The sequence below is a fragment of the Pyrgilauda ruficollis genome, unplaced genomic scaffold (genome assembly GCF_017590135.1).
Source record: "Pyrgilauda ruficollis isolate IOZ18807 unplaced genomic scaffold, ASM1759013v1 scaffold23, whole genome shotgun sequence".
In the NCBI taxonomy this organism is placed as follows: Eukaryota; Metazoa; Chordata; class Aves; order Passeriformes; family Passeridae; genus Pyrgilauda; species Pyrgilauda ruficollis.
This window is the reverse complement of record NW_024522539.1, coordinates 12881759-12898882: the sequence shown is the minus strand read 5'-3', so window position 1 is coordinate 12898882 and position 17124 is coordinate 12881759. Positions and strand designations below refer to the sequence as shown.

Genomic DNA, 17124 nt, shown 5'->3' with positions numbered 1-17124 from the left:
CTTCTTCCCTCTACTTATACAGACAAAAACCCTTTTGTTACTTGTTTGAGTTACTATGATAGGTCTCACTTAGCTTGGCAAGTATTACTTTATCTTTACATTTTCTGCCCCATGAGATACAACCTCATTAATACATCCTTCTTCCCCTCTTTCTGGGCTACCAACTTATATTACATTTCTGGAACAAAAGACTGATGTTTTTATGTGGAAAATACTTTCCAGTTGTCTTGCCTTTCATATATGTTCATCAGTTTTTACACTTGTAATGAAAATAAAGCTTCCTCTCTGTTGAAACTGGCTAGCATTCTTGGTTCAGCTGATTTCACTAAATAATTCCACAATTTCCTAAAGGTCCTCCTCTTCCTTCTTTGAAATTAAGAGTCTATTATGCTGAATTACGTTTCAGTACGATTAAAATAGTGATCTTTCAATATAAGAGACTCTTCACAACAGGCTTACTAGCCTTCAGTCTTTATGTATGTCCTGTGGTTTTTTTCCAGTTAGAATAACAGGAAAAAATGGTCTCTGATGATGTGGCGGGAGCATATTTCATCATGTTTGTGAACCTTGGGTTTTTTTGGATTTACATGCTCTGCTCAAGTATAGCATATAAATCATATTGCTAATTATTATTTAGTTGATCAATATTGACTGTGATCCTAATAAAACTTTTTCACAGAATCATTACACAAAAGCTGCAAAACTTGAACAAGTACCTGTTCTCTGCACCTGCTGATCCTCTCAGACAACAAATCCGAATTGTTCTTTTCTTCATCAAGCTCAAGTTCCAGGTGAGACAACTTGTCCTAAGTGGAACAAAGGAAAGCAACCTCAACATACTACTTTCCATTCTCTTCAGATTGCTATCAGGGCATTCTTCTTTAAACTGCAAGGACCCAAAGTGTCTGAAAGACTAAGCTCGGAAACTGAAATGCCTCTTAAAACACACAGCCAAAGAGATGGCAGGTAGATAAGCCTCTAGAGTGAATTTGTTTTACAGAAGTAAAATTAGCGTTTTGTTTCCTTTTTTTAATCACTCCCAACAATTTCAAGAATATAAGATAAATTCTGTAATGTTTCTAGAGAATTTTTTTAAGTGTCTGCATTACATTATACATTTTGAAGACTAATTTCTTTTTATCTGAGTACAATGACATAGAGATGTTTGTTTATGAAAGACAAGTGACAGCCTAGTTAAAATGAACAGTTATGAAGCCCTGTAACAAGTTAGAGGAACAAGTTCACTCCTGAAATAAACTGATATCAAAGGCTAAATAAAACTTACACTTCTAAATACTTTTGAAGTTGAATGATGGGCCTAGAAATTAAAATCATGCAAATCTGCATCATAAGCGCTAGATGAAATTAATTAAAAATAATTTAAAGTATGACAGAAAATTCTAATTTAGACCATATCATGTTACAATAGATATGCTAACAAATTACTTTTAAAATATACCACATTAATTCCTGCAGTAACACTTCAAGGATTTTCAAAAACATGAAGCTACTTTGATTCCTTCCAAGTAAAATCCAAGTGAAACAAAATTATGTTCATCTCTTCGAGAAAGAAACAAACCCTTAAGAATGTTTTTTACCTCCATTAGTTTGATTTGTCTTGCCCGATCATCTTTTAAGTGGTTTTTGGCTTCCAGTTCATACTCCAAGCTTTTCACAGTCTGTTCCAGTAACTGAGTTTTTGTTATTGCCTCATCCTGGGCTCTCTGGTGGTCCCTCAGGTTTTCTTCCATCAGACGCATCTGAAGCAATAAGATCAAGGGAATTCACTAACACTGTACTTGCTACAAACAAGGGATGGCAGCAAAGGGGACTCACTGCAAACATACAGATCTGGAAGCATGACAGGAATTCCAGTGAGTTACTGGCTTTTCACAGTAATTTTTGTTTTATCCACCAGATGGCACCAAGAAAATAAACTTGGATTATGACCTATAATGAGATAACTGCAAACACAGTGTGCTTACACTGTGTAAACATATATTTACATATTTGATGTATATATTAGTGCAGGTATCTACATACAACTTCATTCAACTCAAGAGCTATGTTCTCAAAATCACTGTTTTATCTTTCATTTTTCATCATGAGTCTTCATCCCTCTACAGAGGCTCTCCATCCCTGAATGGAATAAATATAGAAGGAAGACACAACAATATACATAAACTAGTCTTTCTTCTATTGTTGTTCTTTTAAATTTAATTAAAAACAAGTTTTCTAAGGGGAGAGGGCAACATAAGAGTTCTAAACTAGAAAAATCCTACTACAAAAATATTCCATACAGAGAAAATATCTGTGACCAATGGATTCTCATAATTTTTCCAACTGGAGAGCAGGTATATGCAGATTTTTAAAAGACTGGATTGTCTTTATGGAAAAATTTACATACTATGAGGCAGACACTCAAGACTGGTTAATTCTTGGTTGCACAGAACCCACTATGATTTAAAGCTCCACCATGGCTCATATGAAAGAAGAGGAGTATGTATGTTTGTATGGTTGTTTGTTTTTCCTAAATAACTGGTGGGTTTTTTCCCTAATTAAAAATATTTCTGAACTCTCAGTTTCTTCAGTAGCAGGTGTTAAAGAGCAGCAGATCATCAATGGAATCCTTGTCATTTCACTTAAGGTGCATTCATTTGACAAACTCTGCATTTATCTGTCCTAAACAGGAACCCCCATTTCCCCAGCAGAAATAAGATGCTGATCACCACCACCATGGAAAATCAAACTCAAAAACATGCTGAGATCAGCCTCTCATGATGCACATGAGAGTACACAAAAGCATGACAGCAAACATTCATTATCTTGAAAACTACCTGCACTGAATTCTAGGCCAAAATTGAGAACTTCTCACTGAACTTATGAGTCGTTACCTCATCTTGCATTCTTATGTTCATCAGGCGTGATTTTTCAACCTCAATGTTTTTCTCCTTTAATTGCCTCTGCAGATCTACAAATTCCCTGCGATTTTTCTCCTTGTATTCATCAAGCTGGCTCTGAAGTTCTAGAGTTGATGTTCTTGAGATCTCCACCATTTCAGACATCTGGCAAAAAGTACATATACAAAAGGTTCTGTTGTGCTTAATACAACAGAAGTTTTTTTTCCTCCAGCTTCAGTATTCAGCTCAGTATTTTCAAACAGAAAATTTATCAAACATTCCCAAATAAATTAATTTCTGTGCAGAAGTGGGAAAACACAAAACAGTAAAGTTAATTTCTAATAGCATGTGTGGCTATTCTCTTTTTGTCTGCCAGCAGTTCTTCCAGCTGAGTGACACTATGAACTGCACAGTCACACTTCAGTATGTCAGTATTAGCTGTACAGTTTACACACAGATAGCACAACAAATTTGATGCAGAAATTTTGAGAATCAGCTGTAAAACTCTGAAATATCACTGTACTGTACATGAGAACAGAACTCAGATCTGGGATCTGATTTGTACAGAACTGGTTTACAATGCCATTTTGTAATAGTGGTGTTCCAATCATTGTTCCAGCCCTGAAAGCTTTTAATAAGAGACATCACTGTAAAGAAACTAATACTAAGAAACTAATACTAAAAAAAAAAAAAAATAAACCTAAAGTTTTCACTTTACTTTCTTTTACACATTTAATAATATATCATTCTTTATAATTTGTCAGTTCATTTACTTCTATCTGTTAAATATTCAGATCTCCGCAGCCTCTTGGGCATGAACTCATACCTCCTCCTGTAACTTCTCAACACTCTCGTTCAGTTGCAATCGTTCATTCTCCATTTCATTCTTTATCTGCGTTAACTGTTCCTTCTGCTGAGTTTCATCTTTTAATTGCTGACTTAACTGCTGTCGCTCCTGCGAAATGCAACGGATCTTCTCCTGCAGGGGATTAAAAAGTACATGTAACGAAATGTAGCCCATCTCTTCTAATGCCTTAAAGGTATGTTACTCATTACAGTAATACCAGCAGCTGCTGTAAAATTAAGGCAAATTTCAGGTTTTACAGTTTGCTAGCTAATATAGGACAAACACTGATATGTCATGCTACAAACAACTGAATGTCCATTTATACCTCTTTTCTTAACTCATGTATTAAAACCACGATGCAATGGGAATGTTGCTACCAGCTATCCAAATGCTGCAGTTTCTTCAGTGTCTGCTTGCTCAGTACACTATACTGAATTTCAGTATTTGAAATCTAGATGTCCTGTAGGACAGCTTCAATGGTCTTCAATGGAATTTAAGTATAATCTCTAATTTGAGTGCCCTTCATGTACAAAAATTCTTGAGCACTTTTCAGTGGAATTGGCTGGCCTGTCACAGTGTAACTGCAAGTCAGGCAAACAGCCTGTCAGTTGCCAATTTAAAGTCAATCTTTAGTGGCAATTAATTACTTTGTGAAGAAGCTAAATTGTTATTATATGAAAAGAGAACAAAATGGGGGAAATGAAAAGGAGTAATTTGTTTTCACACTAACCTAAAAGATTATTCTGATATTTCTCTATTTTTTCCAAACAATACTAGTTGAATGTTCTCTTTACAAAATCAGTAATTCATCTCAGCTGATAACTGAAAATTGAGAATGTATTTCAACTTACAATGCTCTGCAATGCTAATTCTAGATGCCTACCATTATCTACCACAATGAAAAGAAACTTCCTGTTTTTCCACCCATTGAAAGGATCCCATGTTCTGATTGTTTCATTTAAAAAGCACAGATTACTTGATGCTGCCATCCATAATGTTGGTATAATTATTAGTTTTTAAGACATCACAGTACCATATATGCTATGGTTAAATGGCATATTTCCCTTCTCAATGGTACAAAAATGTTGAGATGTATTTCATTTCCTGAAACACTGCCCCACACAGAGGTGGCTACCTTATAACAGAGTTTAGAACACAACACGAAATGCTACAAAAATACTCCTCACTTGTGCATCCATATACAAAATTTCAATATAGAGAATGATTTTAGATGAAAGCACTAATGCAAACTGTCTATTACAATTAAGTGCATACCAGCTTTAACTTTTCTGAAATCCAGAATTTTCTAGATATCTAAATTTTTCTAGAAATCCAGAATAGAGGAGGAATAGACGTGGCTGTTTCCAGTAACTGTTACAGTTCTATTGGTATTGTCATTGTCTTTCTTATACTAGACCACCATTAGAAGTAATTTGTGTTATGTAAAAAAGCAAGATGGGCCAGTCAGGAATTACATTTCCACTGAGATACACATTATTACAGTGCCAGAGTTTGTCGTCTACATTGTCAATGGTAACACAAGGCCAAATCAACCTACTGCACAACATTATTCATTAGAACAAATCTAAAGACAGAAAGGCTGAATTGTTCCAAACAAAAGGCCCACTGATTACATCCTGAGCTCTGTTAGTGCTCATATCCGGTGGACAAGAGTGTAGAATCAGAAAGAGGACTCAATTTAGTGTGCCAGAATTTAGACATAAGTTGTGAATAAAACGTCAAGACAGACTCTCCTGTCACCTTCCCTAGAATTCTTTCATTTGGAGACCCTGCTTGGAGGCAGCTTATTTGGCATGATGCCCTGAAGGATGCATAAACAGAAAAAAAAAGAACACACTTTTCAAGTATCTTGACCCAAAGCTAATCAAGATGCAGGAGATGTGCATGGTGCATTGATCCATGTTACACAGCAAGGTCAAGTCAGACTGTGACAGAAGGGAGTTCTTAGGGGAGTGTGCTAAATGCAAGGCAGTGATGAGCAATGCACCCCTACAGTGATTGTGCAGACTATCAGTGATACAGACAAGCAAACAAGGAGAAACAGTGAGGAAGAGCAGGTAAACAGATTAAAATGAAAAAAAGATAAAAATTAAGACAACCAAAAACCAAGCCTGACCAAAAGTCTCAGAGGAAACACTTATTCATGAAGTTACAAGAAACAAACATAATTTAGCTTAAAAACATAATTTTGTGGAAACAAAACTCACCCATATTGTTCAAACCTTATATTCTTGAAGCACATTAAATTTTAAAGACATAGAAGTATTTTTTTGCTTTTGTTATTTTTTCTTTTTACCATAATTAACTGAATCATGAGAACATGCTGGTTAACACAGTGTTTCCTTGGCTTTTTACTCACATAGAGACAAGTTTCATTTTCAAGTTTTCAAAACAGGAATGCAAAATTTATGTTGAAGACAATAGGGGAAAACATTCATTCAATTTAAAAAGTGGCACTAGCAATTTACATGTACCTCACCTTTGAGTCTGACTTGAATTGAAACTTTAGCTTCTAAAAGCAAAACTAAGATAATTCCAAACTGATACTGTTGAAATCAACCCTTTGGTTCATGTAAAAGGTGAATCACAGAGAAGAAAAATTAGGTTTGTAGCTTTTGTAGACACAAAATATGAGGTAAATAAGAACAGTTTCAACACTTATACACATTCCCGTCATTTACAAATAGATCTGAGTTTTCATGTCATCTGAATCACCCAATCTTGACTCATACACAATACTGCCAACATTTCTCTCCACTGCTTTGAAGTAGATGCATTCCTCACATGTTTAATTTCTGGGCTGATCTGAGAGAAAGTATAACCTTTCCAGGACACTGGGTGGACTAAGGAGCAAGGTGGAAAGAGGACTTCATTCAGAATTTAAGAGTCTGCAAATCCTAGTGATACATGTTAAACATCTCTGGTTTTGTGATTAAATATTCCAGTTCCATACAACATTTGCAAATAAGACAGGTTCATAAAAATAGAGAAGCAAACATCCTGATATTTGTCCATTAACAATATTTTTGTTTATATTCAAGTACAGCTTTTTATTTTTTTACATGTAAATACCTTCATGAGTTGAATTTAATGAGATCATTGAAAATAATAGATTTGTGAAACCTTAGGCAGTTTATTTATTTGGCAATTCATTTCCCCAAAATTTTGCTAGATCCATGGAAATAGAAAAAAAAAAAACTTCATTAAGGAAACAATTTTAATTTGATGATGCTATGGTTTCATTCCACATTTGAACACTGAAGTGAGGTCTAAACTTTACAACGAAGTGTACTTCAAAAATAACGAGATGTAACTGTACAGAAAGCAATAGTGACTCAGGTAAACAGAAAATTTAAATTTAAATTATCCAAATTCTTCTTGTTCCTACCTGCATATCTTCTAGCTGGCTTTCCAAAGCAGCTTTTAACACTAACAATTCTTTTCCCTCCTTTTCAGCATGTTTCAAAGCTTCTTGTAATTGTTGCTTCTCTTCCTGCAATGATGCAATTTGAAACATTCAGAAACAGTGGCCAGGCCTTTAATCTGACAAGTAAACTGAGCTGTGAAGTCTTTTCCCTCTGGCCTGTTACCAATTTCCCCAGTCCCAAGGTGTGACTTGGTTTTACTCTGGTTTTTGATGGGAAAATCTTTCCTACACATGTCAGCAAACTGCATCCTGCTCCTTGACAACCTGGTTTACCTTACCCTATGGCATTGTCCTTACTCCCCTTGGTCAGTTTTTATTGTACAATGAACACATTGCAAAGAGGAAGACTTAAGGGGCTTGTTTGCTTAACTTACCTCATATGTCTTTAATTTTTCCTTCACTGAGTTTTCTTCTCCTTTCATATTATCAATTTGTTTGTGCAGCTCCTCAATTTTCCTCTCTAGCTCAGCAAGTGTTCTCTTCAATTGTTTATTTTCCTCAATCAACTCTTTGACTTGATTTTCTACACTATTTCGCTCCTCTTGTGCAGCATTTTTTTCACTTGCAAGGACAGCAGCACTCTGGTGAAAACAAATTATGTCATGTTTAAAAAAAAAGAATTTATGCTCTTTTCCAACAGGAGTTCCATAAGACATCATAGCAAATACAGCTAGGATATAACATTAAATTATAAACAGAGGCTTATATATTTAGCATTTTTTCTCCTTGGGCATATGAGCAGATAAATATATGACACCTGAACAGTCTCATGCTTGTCATCTCATATTTTCACCTTAACATCTTCCTCTTTTTTGCCCTAAAATATTTAATTACCAAATTCCATTGTTAGGTAATTCCAAGTAAAAAAAAAAAAAAATTACAGATAGAAAAAGCCATATGGACCTTTAAAGAAGAACATATTTATGAAGAGTGTCTTCCACAGCAACACAAAATTTAAGCAGCCTCACCCCGCTGATGATTCCAAGCACTAACATGCAACACACTACATCCACACAGCTACTGGTGGGGCTGCAGAGTAAATGACAGATAATATAAATAGATCTTTACACTAAATAAACAGTGGTGGTTCAACTTGTACTGAATACTGAGTTCAACTTGTATTCAAAAATATACACTTTTTTTTTTTCAGAAACTCAAATCAATACACAGCACAAACGCAGATTATAATAATGAACAATGCATCACAACTTGAGGCACTGGATTTTTTACTTTTTTTTGCGGGGCAGCTGGCTGCAGCATGTTACTTTTCAGAGCTAATCGCCACCTTACCACTTACCCTCTAAAACACCTACCATTTACTGTGGAAACCATGAGTGGAAGTGTCTGTCCATACTGTTATACTATCTATACTCCTGTAACACAGACCAAGTATGCACTCACAAACATTTAATTCTGTAAAGAGCAGGAAGGATTTCATCTTTGCTCTTCACTGACTTCTCATTCAGAGTCCCCTCCAAAGAACATAAAAGAATCCAGGATATAATGCATGGTTCTTGTCTCTGGGCATTCAGGGGCTGATACAAAACAATACTCTGTAAAAAGATCTGGTTCCCAAGTGAAGCTCCACTGTCTTCTAAACCAGGATCTCAAACAACAGCAAGAACATCAGAACAAACATAAGAATCAATCTAGACCAGGATTCTCTCTCATGGCTGTGGCTGATGCATATAGGCAAAAAGAGGAAGAACAACTATGAGGCAAGCCGTTCATCATTGTACACTCCCAGCTTTCACTGGTTTTCTTCCATGAATGTATCATCCATTATTTTCTCTAATCCTTCTCAAATCCATTTATACTGTTGGCCTCTACATTATCTGGGTAACAATAAGTAATTACACATTCATTACTGAAGCACAACATTTTTTGCATGTGAAATTGTGTTTATCTGGGTGAAAATGAAAGAAATCCTAGCAAACTACTCAGAAATTATTTTGTGAAATATTTTATGAAAGCATGTAAATTACTTTTCATTTACACTATTTTTGATTGTCGTTCCTGATCTTCCCCTCTCCTTACCCAAAAGGAATAAGCAAAGTTATATAAAAGGGTGTTTACAAAGAGTGCCCTCACTAGACTGTTTTCTAGCAAGCAGCAGCTTTAAAATCATGCAAATTAGATAAAGCAGTAACTCAGAAAACACTCAGATTGTCTACAGGGTCAATGAACTTATTATACAAAAACTGGCAGCATAAGCAGGCTGACAAGTTCTGGTCTTTTGAAAATCCTGAAAATACTTGTTCTTCTAAATACATGACTAGTTAAAAGCTCTGAAATAAATCTCTGTCAATGCTTTAAGTTTTCATGTACTAGAATTTCAAGAGTATTTATATATTCCTTTAATTTTTTTCTTTCTGCAAGCAGCAAAGTTTTACTAATTAGCAAGCACTCCACCAGTGGCTCCTTTTAGTCTAATTTCTCCTTTCTGGAGCTGAGTGAAGGCAGCTGAGGCATGCTGGGGAGTTCAGGGAAAGGAATGTTGATTTGTCTGTTCTTTTTCATCCAACTGCCTACATGGGGCTGCACAGTAAGAGAGGACTGCAGTAGACCCACATCAGACCTGGAGATTCCACTACATCAACCATGGTTTGCTCTACTTTCCCAACACAGGAAGCAATATTTACCTAAAAGTGGATGCACACATGCATAAAAGCAAACAACCCAACAACCCCCCCAGAGATCCATATACATAAATAAACATAGAAGTAATACCTATCTATATACATTAACCTAGAAGGTTCAAAATTAAGTTCAGATTACACTGATGCCATCATATCTAGAGATTGCTCCAGTCTGCTTATTGTAGTATGTATCTTAGGATACAGACACTAACATTAAACTAAACTATTATTTGCTCTCCTTTTTCAATATAAGTTAGGTAAATACATGTAAAATGTAGAGAAGCGTAAAGAGCAAGTTGCAAGTATTGTCTTTATTAACCTAATTTAAAATTTTGGAAATAAATTGGATATATAAATAAAACCTTGCTAAAGTTCCAGCTCATTGAGTGACCAGCACTTAGCCAGCAGATCTTGACAAGTCTCTAATGACCTTGGCATCATTACAAAGGTTACACCTGCCAAAGCAAATTCTCTAACATGTTAAGGACAAAACTCCTTTCTTTCACACACACATACTTTTAAAAGATGGTAGAAAACTCTCTTGATATATATGGAGAGATGCACTGTATTGTAGTTGGAGAGTGAACACTTTTCTTATAAATTGGGGCGAGTAAAAGGAATTTTTTCCTCACAATGTGGTTTCACTGTTCACCTTGTTTCAACATCTTTTCAAGTTGTTTCTGACAAGACTGAAAAGAAACACAGGAGTATCTATCTTATCAGTTTACTTTACACAACTGTACTACACACATAAGGCATGGAAGATCACCCCGAGGATATTGTTCAGGAGAATACTAGACAAAACAAACCAAAAATATCTTCAATTTGATACTGAAGTTTAAACAAAGAAAAGCCATACAAATACAGTTTAGATGTTTCTAGTATAAGAAAAAGCACACATGGCATCATTTCTCCAAGAGTCAAATTACACATCTGGGTTTAGACAGTAAAAAGCTTATACTCATTTTTCCCTAGAGCACTGAGAACTTCATGCAGAGCTTCTTCACTGGCACAAATGAAGTTTCTGGATTATAAGCTTTTGGCAACGTATGCCATATTCTACAGCATATCACCACAGAAAGTTAAGGTATCAAAATTCTCCACAGCTCTTGCCTTGTATTCTCCATTGTTAGTCCTCTCTGGCACCCCACATCACCTTCTACCTCCCCTCCAGGCCTGCTCTTGGGAAGACACATGAACATGACAGCAAAAAGCTTAGGGATCACTGCAGAGCATACACAAAGCATCCAAGCACTGAAATGGAGTTCTGACAGACCTTGTAGCAACACCATTAGGAGAGAACCTGGTGGAGAGAGATCCCTGTCCATATATTGAACACTTACATAAGGTTCCGGCCAGCAGCTATCAAACCATACAGGGCCACTGCTGACGCACAAAAGGATTGTGTGTCCTTTGCCAGTGGAGCCCCTGCACACAGGCAGTGTGCTCCTGCAGTCCCACACAGCCAGCAGGCACATTACCATGTACAGACCACAGGTACAATTCAACACTGTCATTAGGGATGGCTCACTACACTCTGCAAAGGATTTCCCTAACAAAACACAGAAGTAAAAGATATGAAAATCACTGCATTGAAATGACAGTGAAATTATTAGGTATGTTGATAAAGTCTGGATATTGCTGTGCTTCATAGGCTAAAACTGAATGTGGCAACAACAAGGACAGTTATACTGTCCTACAGTATTTGCCAACAGCCAGGGGTAATTCTGGGGCTCTGCCTACAGGAGCAGGGATGCATGTTTCCACTGAAAATTCAGGGACTGGCTCACACATTCAAAACAAGGAGTTGAAGGCTGTTTGCAAAAGCATTCAACTAGTGGGTTAGAGTGATGAGGATGAAAGAAGAAGGAAAACTGAACACTGAAGGGGTAGTAAGTACAAATGAGGAAAAAGCCAGACAGAGAGAGATTGTGCTGTGGATCCATTTCCCTCAGTCCACATGTGACTTGTTTGTAATAGTGCTGCATATAAATAGTGTGTGTTAACTAATGGTCCTCAAGGCTTAATGACACGACATCAGTTAATGACTCCTGTTGGTGCCCATTCATAAATCCTTTACATTTATTTATTGGGGGCTGTTGGAAAAGTTTTAGCAATTATTTTAACTAAGTTTTTAATTTAACCCATGGTAACAGAACTAGGTGAAGGTCACAAAGTAATGAATTAAGTTGAATATAAAACATTAACAGACATTGTTAATATAAGAACTTTAGTTCAAAGAATTGTGGATCAGTCTCTTCAGAAAGTTTAAAGAAGATTATGCACATAAACATACAGAGCACAAAACAGACAAAACTGGTTAAACAAGATTCTTGTCAACAAAACCTGGAATGAAATACTGTATATTCAGACATATTTGCCATACAAAGAAGAAGAAAAAAAAAAAAAAAAACAAACCAAAACACCTCTGCAAAATATCAAGCCCCTCAAAAAACAGGAGGGGGGGAGCAATTTTATTAAAAATTGAAGTGGGGCCTTTTGGATCTTAAAACTAACATGTGTGAATTCCAATTTTGCAGTTTCTTGCCTGTGATATAGAAAATGTCTATTTCTTTTTAGTCGCACTTACTAGTTGTGGCAGCATGTTTTAGTAAACCAACTTCTTACTGTTACTATTTACTGCATTGTATTACAGAATTATATTTATGTAAGTAAATACCCCATAGCATTTTGCTTATTATGCTTATTTACTTGCACTTGTTTTGTCTTTCCTTTCAATCTGCCTGTCCTTGCTCTGTCTTCCAGGACATTCAGTGCCTTCTAGTCTCTACATTTTTACTGTTTTACATTCAGATATTCATCTCCTCAATCTCTGAAGGAACAATACTTTTCTCTTAATAACCACGTCATTTGAAGACTTCTTAACCACACTCATATCACCTTCTTATTTATTACCTTCTAATCCACTGAATATTTTATTATACTTTCTCAAATTTGATCATGTTTAAACTCCTGATTTAGACTATGTAAGCCTTATCAGCAAGATTAAGCTACAGAGATTAGGGAGAAGGAGCTGGAAATGGGTTGCGAATTTCTGGAAAAAGCTGAGAATAAAGAAAAAGAAGCTTGTCTAGAAGAAAGAAAACACAGTTGTACAGAAGTTCCCATAATACAAAGTTCTCTGTGACTGACTGAAGATAAGCTTCTGCATTTTGATGTTATCACTGTGCCACAGTACACATGCAGTAACTTTACTTATTAGTCCAGCAGTGGACTCAAACTAAATAAAACAAGTTATCAAATCCTAAAGAAAGATGCACTGGAAAAAATCAATTTCTGACCACAAAAATAGATCATACATGGCAGAATATAATCCATGGTGTTCAATAACCACTGACTTTTTAACAGTTCTCATACATTTTAATACTAAAGCTTAAAGGACTAGTCAATTAGCTTGAGATGTTAAAAGTTTACAGCAGAAATTAGTGAGGCAATAAAGAGAAAGGACAGTTTCAAAGCTAAGGTACCCAAAACCTGCCCTAGAGAATCTGGAGTCTTTTTTTTTCTCTGCCAAAGATCTCCTGAGGCAAGTCACTCAGCGAAATCTTTCCAGAGGATCAATAACTACATGCTCCTTAACTTCCCTGGTGTTTGGGACACTGGGGCTTGGTTTCCATAGATTTGAGTTGCATAGAATTGCACAGTTGCAATTAAAGTCAGCAAAAATTGTACCCTGAATACATCAAGGAGTTCATACTGAATAACAATGTTAACCTAGGTACTTTAGTTCAGACATGCAAAACCAAAGGATCCTCTCAACACCAATCTCACTACCTCTTACTTTCCTGTATTTAATACAGGGAATAACATTAGTTAGAAGATGGCAGGGAAAGGGAACGTTGAGAAAAGGAATTAAAAGCCTGTGAAAAAAATGTCTATAATTCTTTCTCCAGAAGATTTTTAATAGTATGTGCAAGCTCCATTTAACTCCTAGCAGATGAGAAGACAGTGAGCACACATATATTTACATACATATATATGTGTGTGTATTGTTTGATTTGGCATGTACACCTGATCTATAAAGTTTTACCTAGCATAGGTCTGCTTATCTGAGCCACACAGTCACAGCTGCTGGAATTTATATGCATGTGGCATTTGGTTTTCAGCTCTAGGCCTATGGAACACAGAAGGGAACATCAGCAGTAAAATACATTTCCCTCACCTTTCATCCTGCTCCTTTCAGGTGTTTTGCCTAACAAGAAATTAATCTAATAAAGCTTGGGTTTGTCCTTGTATATATTTATATATGTATCCAGAAGTATTTTTAAACATATTAAATTTATACAAGTTAAAATAAAACAATAAATATTGTTCCAACTCCTTTGTTGCAGAAACCTTAGTAAAGTAAATATATTTATACAGTATTCTACTCTGAACTGTGTTGCAAGCAGTGAACAGACAGTATAAAAGGCATCAAAATCTTTCCCACCACTGATTGTTCTGTAAACCCAAAGAAACTGGACAGAACACCCATCAAGGTCCTGGAGATGTAAATGAAACATTCAGTTTAAACCTGAATACAGAAAAAATTATTTTTGGATAGGAATGCAGAAAATAATCTGTGGCTCCACACCTTTTTTTTTTTTACCACACCCTCAACATTGGCAAAGACATGAGAGAAGTTGTGTAACTGATCATTAAAAAATAGTTTTGGCTGACTTCAGCTGGTGAAACTCCCCTTTGGCAGTGACTACACACTATGGTATCCTTAGAGTCCTTTCACAAAATAAAGGAAGACTTAAAGTGTGTGGAAGTATCCCATTTGCCATGTATTGGAATAATTTCATTTTGCTAAATCCAATGTTGATCAGCCAAAGTCAGCAAATTTTTCTAAAAACCTTTACACTTCTTTCCAGAATCAAGTTCAACCGAACATCAGGAATTGCATGTCTGGGTTCCCCAGTCCAGGAAGGACATTGAGGGGCTGGAGCAGATCCAAAGAAGGGCAGCAGAAGGGAAGGGTCTGGACTACAAGTCTGATGAGGAATGGCTGAGGGATCTGGGGCTCAGCCTGCAGAAGAGAAGGCTCAGGGATGACCTTATCACTCTACAACTCCCTGCCAGGAGGCTGCAGCCGGGTGGGGGTCGGTCCCTTCTCCCAGGGAACAGCGACAGAACAGGAGGACGTGGCCTCAAGCTGCACATGGGGAGGTTTAGGTTTGACTTTAGAAAGAATTTCTTCTCGGCCATCATGATTAGACACTGGAATGGGCTGCCCAGGGAGGTGGTGGAACCACTTTCCCTGAAGGTGTTTAAGGAAAGACTGGATGTGGCACTTGGTGCCATGGTCCTGCTGACATTGTGGTGTTCAGCCATAGGGTGGACTCAACGTCAGAGGCCTTTTCCAACCCAGTTGATTCTGTTATTCTGTGAAAACTGTTTCAACCAATTAACTGTTTGTTCTTTAACAGCCATACTTGAAGAATAAATCTCCATTCAAAATGAGCTGGGGCACAAACTGGAGATGTTTAATGAAAGTAACAGATTTTCAAATCTTTTTTTTCATATTCATAATTGTGAAATCTAAGTAATTGACAAGATAATCTTCCAAAATCCTCTGGAAAAAAGGGAAATGGTGTTGCTGCTCACTTCATTCAATTCCTGGTGTAGAACACTTCAGGTATCAAGATACTGGCTGTTGAAACCAGCTCTGAAGACTCATGGGCCACCTTTTTAGGTTGATGCTGGACTAGTTTAACTTCTTGAACTACACGTAAGAAGTTTCGTGTGGCTTCAGGGATTCATACCTACCCAGCTCCCTCAGATGATCCAGAGGGGGCAGCCGTGATGGAGATTTCAAATATCTTTCTATTGTCTTTTCCTCTTCTTTTCGTATATAAACAAAATATTTTAAATAAAACTAGACACTGATTTCCATAGGTAAAATGCAGGTGATTTCCAAAGAAAGAAAAGATCCCCAAACCATTCTACACCCAAAGACTGACACCGAGGAAAAAACAGACAAATAGTGAGTCTCCATATAGGGACAGCTCTTTAACTGTCATCATTATTAGCTCTTCAGTAAAGGGAGCTTCTGAAATCAGTATTATTCAGCTACAGTCATCTAGTTTTCAAAGTTCATTAAATGCAAATAACAGGTCTTTATTTCTGCTTGTACCTCTGCTTGTAGTTCCAGCATTTTTACCCACTGTTTACCTTTAGGCAATTCTTCTAACCCCAGACACTATTTGTTAAAGCAGCTGGAAGCCTTGGGATGAATAATAGAGTAACCATAGGGTAGCATGGATAATTGAATCTCATATCTCTACAAAAGGAGTACCAAAATTCCTTACAAATGGAGTGTCAGGCTACCAACCCACCCAACCCATCCTACCTACTCCCCAAAAAAAGGTAAGAACAAAACCAATAAAACTTCTGTAAAAAAAAAAAATAAATAGCTGCACTTACTGTTTTTCTACCTGACACTGATTATATTAATTCTTCCCATCATCTCAAACTGAAGCCTAGCCAACTCTAACACATGACTATGCCTTTGGAAGTTAACTATTATTAGTTACCTATTAAAAGGGTCAGTGATTTTTTTCCCCTCACTTTGCAAGGTACACTGCAACCAGCTTAAATTCTCTGCTGTACTTTGAGAGATTATTCAGTAAGCAAGTGCGCAAATTAACAAGCAAGTCAGACTGGTCTCTCATTTCATTCAAGCTAGAGCCACTCTATAACTCGTTAAAAATTCACTGGTGACAGCTTAGAGAAAAGGTTTGTTTTCTTACAAGGTCATTTTCACTGCTTGAAATGGTACCATGTCTTTAATATTACTTCCAAAACTATTTAGGTTTTCATTTATGAGGTGTAATGAAAGATTTAAATACCTACATTTGAAGACTGAGAATGCAGCCCTCTTTGACACAGAGCATATAAAACAAAATTTTCCAATATAGGCATGACCTAACATTTATATAAGTTATAAAATCCAGGGCCAGGAAAGTATTAACCTCTTAACCAGTACCTGCATCAATGTCATGTTATCCCCCTGGCTATGTATCATGACATACTCAGATTGGCTTATACTAACAGTCTTTTGAAGGTCAGAAGTTGTTGGATAGACTGGAGTAAAATATTAACTAACTCTGTGCTCACGTTGTTCCCTCCTGTTTGACAGAGTCAAATACTTCCCATATATAACAAACAAACATACACTGTCACGAGAAAAATCACCTGAATACATAAACTGGCTTCTGCTAACAAGGATTAGATTCTCCTGATGGCATTAAAGAAGTAACTGGCTGTACAAGCTCTTGCAAAGCT

General features: G+C 36.5%; 1 protein-coding gene across 10 annotated transcripts in view; it reads right to left on the bottom strand.

Moving 5' to 3' along the window:
* The window catches only part of CGNL1 (cingulin like 1), a 54723-nt gene that overhangs the window by 10811 nt on the left and 26788 nt on the right, over positions 1 to 17124 (bottom strand). For all 10 annotated transcript variants that reach the window (XM_041469087.1, XM_041469084.1, XM_041469086.1 and 7 more), the window contains 6 exons: positions 7570 to 7776; positions 7157 to 7261; positions 3727 to 3879; positions 2895 to 3065; positions 1599 to 1760; positions 717 to 806 (listed from right to left, as the gene is read on the bottom strand). In XM_041469087.1, coding sequence (XP_041325021.1) covers positions 717 to 806; positions 1599 to 1760; positions 2895 to 3065; positions 3727 to 3879; positions 7157 to 7261; positions 7570 to 7776 — 888 coding nt within the window. The remainder of the gene's footprint in view (positions 1 to 716; positions 807 to 1598; positions 1761 to 2894; positions 3066 to 3726; positions 3880 to 7156; positions 7262 to 7569; positions 7777 to 17124) is intronic.